General features: G+C 31.2%; 2 protein-coding genes across 6 annotated transcripts in view; one reads left to right on the forward strand and one right to left on the reverse strand.

Moving 5' to 3' along the window:
• Positions 1 to 1,371, forward strand: part of LOC108747046 (tubulin polyglutamylase TTLL7-like) — an 11,919-nt gene extending 10,548 nt beyond the window's left edge. The window contains exons 19-22 of the mRNA XM_018484278.1: positions 101 to 454; positions 673 to 718; positions 977 to 1,164; positions 1,269 to 1,371. Of these exons, the coding sequence (XP_018339780.1) occupies positions 101 to 454; positions 673 to 718; positions 977 to 1,164; positions 1,269 to 1,274 (594 nt within the window). The 3' untranslated portion in view covers positions 1,275 to 1,371. The remainder of the gene's footprint in view (positions 1 to 100; positions 455 to 672; positions 719 to 976; positions 1,165 to 1,268) is intronic.
• A 4,783-nt stretch (positions 1,372 to 6,154) lies between these two features.
• The window catches only part of LOC108747050 (protein pygopus), a 4,854-nt gene continuing 1,564 nt past the window's right edge, over positions 6,155 to 9,444 (reverse strand). For 4 of the 5 annotated variants that reach the window (XM_018484282.1, XM_018484283.1, XM_018484285.1 and 1 more), the window contains exons 2-5: positions 7,998 to 8,284; positions 6,888 to 7,910; positions 6,624 to 6,769; positions 6,155 to 6,547 (exon numbers count right to left, since the gene is read on the reverse strand). In XM_018484282.1, coding sequence (XP_018339784.1) covers positions 6,427 to 6,547; positions 6,624 to 6,769; positions 6,888 to 7,910; positions 7,998 to 8,213 — 1,506 coding nt within the window. In that variant the 5' untranslated portion in view covers positions 8,214 to 8,284 and the 3' untranslated portion in view covers positions 6,155 to 6,426. Of the gene's footprint in view, positions 6,548 to 6,623; positions 6,770 to 6,887; positions 7,911 to 7,997; positions 8,285 to 8,397; positions 8,473 to 9,444 lie in introns of all 5 variants that reach the window. The other variant, XM_018484284.1, reaches the window with a different exon arrangement.

Below are 9,444 nucleotides of genomic sequence, written 5' to 3' on the forward strand. Positions count from 1 at the left end.
CAAAAACTCGGCAGAAGTTATAAATGGAATGTTAAATGAGATGGGACTTTTTCCTTTACCTCCGGGAAAAAGCAAGCACATTATCATCGCTTTTTCGCAGATCAATAAGCAGGATGCAGAGGGATCTCCTACCAACACCCTGCACTCTTTCGAGCCTGAAATCATATCGGAGTCTGAAGAGAGGGAACGAATAACGGCATTGGCGCAGAGGGATTTTCTCATCAAGAGCTACGGCTTGCTCGAACAGATATACCTGGCGATGAAGAGAAACGGTATGTTACGACCCGCCGACGAGAGAAAGTACGGTTTGTACGCCAGGCTGGGATTACATGCATACACAAACCCCAGCACATGCTCTTCCTCGCACAAGTCTCATCATTATCAAAACGACCATCTGGATATCACGCAAGCAGCCGCGAACCAATGTCCGCAATGTTCCCTGAGAGTGAATGAAGTAAGTATATATTTTTATCAATCGAGACATTGCTTCTTAAAAAATCAAATCCAGATATATAAATCAGATTTTACTCGACAAGTTTTTTATGCTATTTACATACATTCAAAGAGAAGTAGATCTCTTCTTTCACTTTTTATATTTGACACAAAAAAAGAGATAATATTTATTAAGTATTCGAAAAATGTATGTGAGATATATATAATTTTCTTTTTTAGCACAAATCGATGAATCATCAGCGTGAGTTTATGAATTCAAATAAAAGTAAGCATCGACGATAATTATTATGAGCAACGTTCCGGAAATTATCGCCTCCTAGCAAACACAAAGTTACGTGTAAATTATTATTATAAGTTACCTGTTAATTATTTTTCCACTTAACAATATAACAGTATATAATAATACATATTATATCAGCTATATTTTTAAATGAGAAATTATAACTGCAGATACGTTACATGTAACTTTGCATTTGCTGGGTTAGTTAGATTTAAAATCGTTTAAAATCGTCATCCCTTTCAGGCTTATGGATAACATGCAATGAGGCGCTCGTTTACGTTCGTCCGAAAATACCACAAAAATTGTGGATGGAAGAAATGAATTCTAATAATCACATCGGACGCGTAACAAAAACACACGTTGCTAGAACATTGTCGAATACTGTTCGGCTACATACGCTCGAGAGAAGAGAATCCTCCCATTTGACGAAATGACTAAGTAAGCTGCAGTCACGTTTTTATCTGTCATAATCTGCGTTCGTTTTTACAGTTACATGAATTAAACTATAATTATGTATAAAAATATAATTATTTAGAATTGATGTTACCACTCAGCACCGAGGATGAACGGGCCATCTTCTCTATCTGGAATTTAAAAAAGCGAAGAAATGTGCTATATATAAAAAGAATTATTTTTTCGAAAGATATAAAAGATATAAAATCAGAAGGATATATAAAAGATTAATATAAAATTGACTAAGAAAATTTAAATAGATATTATGAAGATTTTGCAATATTATGCTATTAATATTCCCAATATTGAGCATAAATAAAGATTAATAAAATTCGTAAAAATATTGGGAAATACAATTTCACATTAAATATATTACATATATACCTATAAAACAATTGCTCAGCTGCGTTAAAAATATTTTATTAAGTAAATTCATATATTGAGTCAAGAAGAAATAAAACAAGCCTTATCCAATATCTAGAAATGCAATGAACTTCGGGACACGTCTCGGTGTGTGAGCGGATTCTATTTTAAGGTAGAGAACAGTAATATATAAAAATCAACAATGTATCGACTTGTTATTTAAAGTGTCATATAAATATGTACAATAGATATATAAGTGAACATGTACACGTCGCATAAGAGTGGGAATTAGGTACGCGCCGGTGCGTATGTAAAATGATCATACACACATACGCAGACGCCAGTCTATAATATGTATAACAATTTTTATTGCTGATATATATTCTGTATTCACATGATAAAAAATAATCTATGAACAATTTGTCGCGTGCTGAGTTTTTGCTCCATTCGTGATATTGCGTCCACGTTGTTTTGTCGCAGAGTCTCATCATCTCGTTTCTTCAGTTTCTCCTGCTACTTTTTTTTTTCATCTATTAGTCTTATCGTTTTTCATGTCGCAATCGGTAAACCGAGCCTGTCGTGGACGCGTTTCAAGAGTGCTACGACAAATAATATAAGAATCCAAAATTTTTTCCAAGTTCAAAATCGAAATAACAATAATCCGCAATTTTATACAAAATAATACTGTGTAAGAGGTATGTGTATGTATTTCCAGTGGATATGTGTGTGTGTGTGTGTGTGTGTGTGTGTGTTGTATCTGTAAAGTAATGTGCCGAATTAGCAACGACAAGAGTTGCTCTCTTAAATTTCTAAATCACGGACTTCCTAAATTACAATTCTTTTTTCCTTCGACTATAAAACGTAACGGCATCAAATGATAGCAACACTTCGCAGAGTCTACGTATGTAGGCGATGTAACGTCGGCACCCTCAGCTGTAATCTGCGTTGTGTTACGTCATTGTAAGAACAAGAATTAGTGCGAAATACATTCAACATATTACGATCGATGAATCCTTTTTTTCTTAACGTGATATATATTATTTACATAAAACCACTGTGCGACTGCGACAAATATTTGCGCGTCTCTCTCACTTGATTCCCACCATATTAAATCTTAGATATAGAAAGGCTTATGTACATAAAGTCAATAGATATTTATATGATATCCTATATTATACCGCTTATAAAAAGAAAAGATCGTAAATATGTATTATATTCATGCGAAGTATTTCCATATCCGTTAAAAAAAAAATCGTCACATATTTCGGCGTATATACATACTTCCTGAAAATAAAGGTAACTGCATTTGAAGAAAGTTGCAATGAGACAAACAGTTGGACACATATAAAATGCATTTGTTTCGAACAGATTTTTACAAGAGGGGGTTAAGCTACCGTCGTAAAATATATCAAATCGATAAACGAAGAAAGGAATTATTGCGCGACATGTATCGAGATGGATGCTCCGTAATATAAATTTGTAGCAATCATCTTTAAAATTATATAATCACTTATGACTTAATTCTGTGAAAGATAAAAATATTATCTTTAGTGACTTAAATTACAGCTCATTTACTTTTTTGTACTAGAAAATGATTCATCCGCTGCTTCGGCCATTGACAACATTATTCGTGTAAGTCTTTGTAAATCGCTTAATCCCCTGTATCTTTTAATCTTCGCAATAAAAACAACGTTAACAGGTTTTCGTGTGATCTTCCCGCGCGAAAATAGAAAGAAGATATGTGAAGATGGTATCCTATTCGTTGTAATACTAAAATATGAGCATTATGTAGGATCCTGCGTATGTTACTCACATGTAATATGTGTTAAAAACGATTATATCTAGTAAACAAGTTTAAGGCATGAATTATACGGAGACTTCGAGTAAAAAATAATTTAATTTTAGATTAAGAAATATTGGCATATAAAATTAATTTCTTCATCTAAAATTAAATTCATCAATTTCATATTGAGAATAAATTAGTAAATTTATCTAATTAAGGTACCGTAAACACTAATTATTTCAATAATAATTTCCGCACTTCGTCAGACCTCCGTTTAATACAGGCATTAAATAATATATATGTATATATACATACATACATATATATATATATATATATATATATATATATATATGTATATATACATATATACACACGTGTGTGTGTGTGTGTGTGTGTGTGTGTGTATCTAGCTAATATTTCATATACATATAAAAAACTATACAATCCGTAGACGTAATTTTGTATTAGCTGCCGACGGAATTTAGTTTTTTCGTTTTAACAATTAATCTCCTGACAATAATATGCTCTTTTTTTAAATATTAATATCGCCGATATTATAAACCTGGCAGATGTGAAGATTACGCTAGCTAGTTAAAATTGTTAAATGTGCATAGATTCTTTTATCATGAAGTTGAGAGACATTACTTTGTTTTATTTCGAAATAGTTTGAATTTAATAGCAAATTTGGTTGGATGCATTAGTGTGGCTCAAAGTCTGTTGTACATTAATTTATCTAAATAGATATAATATAGGAGCTTTGAACAGTTAAACATCCAATATATTCACAAACGATGACGTAACTGTGATGGGCATCCCATTAATTTAACTATATATGCAGTACGGTATGCCCGTATATCATTTTGCGTACAACAGTCTTTGTGTACACTACTCAAATTCACTACATATTATCTTTTATAGATATAAACGGTGAATTTAGATGAATTGTAAATTATAAAAGCGCAAATACTAGCAAAAGACACGTAATCTGTGAGGCGCAATTCCAATAATTTTACAATTTCAATTTTTAACAATTTCATTTTTCATTTCAGCTTTGTTAGAGGCTCATGCTGATTCCGTTTCTTATATTTCTATTGAATTATAAAAGCTTATTACAATAGAAAAATCTGCACGTTAATATCAGTCAAATAAATTCCTGTTGTGTGCGTAAGCAATCTCATTAAAGATTATTTCATAAATAAAACATTTTTATAAAAACTCTTTACACAACTTTAGAGATATATTTCTTACATCCTAATTTAACTACGCAGTTAAATCAAGAACCATGGCAACAATATATGTATATAATCAACCAAATTATTATTATTAACATGAAAAAAGTAAAATATATTTAATTAAAGATTAAACTGGCAAATCAGTTTTGCTTTTCGCTGCTATTGCAAATTCGATTGCATCACTGGCGCAAATTATAAAGCCTATTGTATTTACTGAAATGTAAAAACGTAAACATCTTAAATTGATGAAATATACATATATTTTATCAAATATGATCCAGTCCGTTTTTATATCCTGTTTTTACATTATTTATATATAATAGTCTTTAAATATGTGCTAGTGCGTATATTATGCATCCAACCGAATTTGCTATTAGGTTTTCTCAAAAAATAAAAGGCAACTTACTTATCTTGCGCATTTAAAAAAATTTGCCGTATTATTTTTATTTTACATTTATTTTCCATTTGGTTTAAAAACAAAAAATATTTCATCATATATAAATAAAATATTTACTTTTAGTCAGATTTATAGAAAATTCAAAGAGAGCGCTAAAAAAACTAAAAGTAGTTCAAAAAAGCTCAAAAAAATTAAAGTAATAAAATTTACTATGGTTTCTTTATACTAAAATAATGACATATAAAAATATAAGAATTGCAGCATTTCAAGGTACATCGCCTGAGACTATCAATACTGCATTTATTTGTGTAATTTTGTTTTAAATGGAAATAGCTAATTCTGTTCATGCTGATTGTATTAAGTCACAAACTTAAATTTAATAAAAAATTTAATATGTAAATTTTTAACAATAAAAATGACTTGTGACAAACTCTTATGTCAACCTGCAATCAATCAATATAATTTGTATCACAATAAATATATCATCTGCATGATAAAGGCGATATATTCATGAATGCAATAAATCAAATAATGTATCAATACAATTTAAATAATGTATGATCTATTTTATGTATGATTTCAAATATATCAATGTGATTTTAATATCGATTTATACTTTTTATGCTATTATCTTAACAGAAATATAAAAAAAGTTATAATTACTGCACGATGACAAATGCACTCGTACAAATCAATTTCTTTTAGTAAAATTAATATTACAAACAACATTTAAATATCAATTGCAAAGATGATAACATTTATTACGATGTTTATCAGGAACGTTTATATATAGGATAAGACGAAGACAAAGCAAAATTGTTCACGGCTCGTCTATAATATATGTTTTACACCTGCTTTGCTAATAAAACCAAATATATAGGTATCATTAATTTTGAATTAAATGCAATTAGTCATAGAAGTATTAGATAGACTTTGTAAATCTTAAGTATTTAGAAATTTTAATCTTTGTTTTGATATTTTGAGCTATAAATTTTTAAAATATTTTAAATTCTACTTTAATTTTTTATATAAAAAAAATTATACAATTATTACCAATTATTTTCACTATCTGCCAAGATTCAATATTAAATAATATTATAATTTAAAATAATATTATAATAAAAAATAATATTATAATTTAATGAATCTAATGTATGAATCCATTTGTCATGAACAACTTGAAATTAAAATGACATTTGAGTGTTACATCTCTGCTTTCATATTCATCGATACAACTTATAATGATATCCTAATATTTCAACAAGTTAAAGCTAAGGTATTAACAAATAGCGTATTTTTATGTTGAATGCACGACTTCGCACGTGCATTAATATTTATCATGTGCTAACATGTTTGTGTATATGTGCTGTGTGCACAATCGCACACGCATATGTGCATGTACCACATATAAACGCTAACAAATAGTCACTGGAGCGTCGCACGAACGACGGGACACGAAGTGTTATGGTTTATACTTAACCAGGGGTATGCTTTTCGATTGCAAACACTTATCACACACCCATTCTGCATAGACCTCTTGCGTTAATGATTGATAAGCGTATTCCGTTAATCCTGTGCAGCCCCTGAAATAATCGCGTTGTCAAAAAAAAAATCATACATTTTATATTACTTTGTTAGATCATTGTTTTAACGGCTTACCTATGAAACCAAAAATTACAACCTGATTCGCACAGAATTGCCTGATCATTATCGTGTACTTCTTTATGACAAATTCCACAGGGATAAATTGGCGGCGCATTAGGATTTTGTGGATTAAATACCATTGACTGATCTGGAGGATATATCTGCAAAAAAATAATAAATTACAAATAAATTTGTTTAATCCAAATTTGCTGAATGTAGTTATAAGTTAATTATATTAATTGCAAGTATATTGATATACTTCATAAAAGTATAACTTACTTTGCCCGCAGAAATTGGCATTGGCTTTGGACCCATTCCTGGTGGACCTTGAAACCCGTGTGGTGGCATAGACCCTCCCATAGAATTGATAGGATGTCCCATAGGTGGTCCACCACCCATATTGTTGGACATTGTGCCCATTGGACCTGCCATGTGACTTCCCATTTGATTGTGATGACTAATATTCATATTGGACATACTACTCATTCCTGGACCACCCATATTCATGTTATTTATTTGATTTGGTCCAGTCATATTCATGTTGTTCGATACCATCGAACTCATGGTGGTCATAGGTCCATTCATAGGTCTTCCTAAGTTGTTAAGATTATTTCCCATATGATTCGGATGAGGTTGAGATCCATTATGTCCCAGTGGACTGTTTACATTGTTTAGTGACGGCCCATTTAATGGACTGTTGGGCGGTATATGGCTATTTATGTTGTTCATGTTCATTGGTCCATTAGGCATATGATTAGATCCTCCCATGTTCATTGGAGATCCTAAAGGTCCACCCATAGGACTGCCCATATTATGACCCATGTTGTTCATTGGACTACCCATAGGTCCACTGTTCATATTATTCATCGGACTACCCATAGGTGGACCACTTAGTTGCGAATTTCCCATATGGCTTATATTCATATGATTATTCATGGTGTTCATTGGACCAGGAGGCATATTTGGACCCATGTTATTCATAGGGCTCATGCCTCCGATAGGAGCATGATTCATAGGAGACATAGCTCCCATATGATTCATGTGATTTGTCATGGGTGAATTACCCATAGGGCTCATATTGCCCATATTATGTGGCATCATAGGACTCATGCCACCTATCGTAGTTAAAGGACTCATGCCTCTCATAGGGGGACCACCCATGTGATGTGGATGATGAGGATGCATATGTGAAGGCGCACCATGCATCATTGGACTTTGCGGCGTTGGTGGTGGCGTGTCATCGAAAGGATTACTTGCTACTATTGTATCACCGTAACCAGTTAAAGGTGGGGGCAGTAAGTCCTGTTGAAAGAATGTTAGATTAATAATAAAACAATAATTTATAGCATTAATACATTAAAATATATATACAATAAAGTCAAGTTGTACCTGTACAGATGGAGGTTGTTGCGGAGGTGGTTGGGCAACACTTGCATTTGTACGCCTTTTCTTTTTAGGATTAGCACCAGCTGGTGGTGGCGGTGGTGGATGGGGATGAGCAGAAGAATCAGGATGTGGGGCATTGGGGCCCATATTCACACCCATTCCCATACCCCCCAATGGCATCCTTGTGTAGGGTGGCATGCCCGCAATATTGTGGCTCATTTCCTTCGTTTCCCTTATTTTATCATGCCAGCACCACTGGATTTTCGTGGCAAGTAATTATTCTTAATTCACTGTTAAAAAAACAAGCAAAAAGAAACTTTATTTACTTTAAAAGATGTACATGTATATTCAAATAATTTAATAACTGAAGGATTTGCAATGCTTGTTGCTTACTGCAACTCACAATGTAGTCTAACCATTGATATATAGTACTGAACGAAACATATAGCAAAATCTCTTTGATTTCTTTCATTTGAACCTAAAAAGAAAAAGATAAATATATGGCTTAATTTACCTTTAGAATTCTCTTTCTACTATTGTCCTATTGGTCAAATTTTGTTTCAGAAGAGAGAGAAAGAGAGAGAAAGAGAAAGAGAACAATAGTGTATTTTCTATTCAAAAACATAAAGCATGAATTACGCCATCCGTATCTAAATAGTATACAATAAACAAGTCAATAAAAGAGAGAGAGAGAGAGAGAGAGAGAGAGAGAGAAAGAGAAAATGTAAAGATCAATCTCTCTCTTCTCAAATATTGTGATTGCTTGAATAGAAAAAGTTAAAACCTGAACAGTCCTTCCATTATTTTCGACCTTTTTATTTTACACAGGATGGCGTCCATATGTCTCTGATTCTATCCAAAATTCTGAGTCTGCCAAAATGGTTTCAATGCTGTACTCTCTCCATATATCAATAAGCTAACACGTGATATTGGCAGAAACTAAACAAAATTCTCTATTTGTTTCTTTTTATGAAATATGTGTTAGCCACTGTTGCAGAAAGTACTTCAATTATAATTTTACAAATATGCATATTATCAATCAATAAGTATTTGTTGATATTTGTAATAGATTCCATGAGAGTAGACAAATATTCATTAGTCTTAATGCAAATATGTAACGTTTTAAATTATTAAATGATTAAATTAAGTCAAAGCTTAAGTCAATAAATCAAATTTATGTTTAATTTCATGTTTCATAAAACAATTACTTATGATTATTGAAAATAAATATTAATTTCATATATAAATATAATTTGTATATAAATTTCTTTATACATTTACATAAAAAGATAAAGATAAAAAAATAATGTAACAATTATATGATTATTGAGCAACATATTTATTCATTTAAAAGTTATAATATTATTAAATATTATTCAAATAAAATTTTTGCAATAAATATTATATATACTTTTATTATTTATACTTATATTATTAATTTATATTGTTA

This window comes from Trachymyrmex septentrionalis, unplaced genomic scaffold, assembly GCF_001594115.1.
Source record: "Trachymyrmex septentrionalis isolate Tsep2-gDNA-1 unplaced genomic scaffold, Tsep1.0 scaffold190, whole genome shotgun sequence".
Lineage (NCBI taxonomy): Eukaryota > Metazoa > Arthropoda > Insecta > Hymenoptera > Formicidae > Trachymyrmex > Trachymyrmex septentrionalis.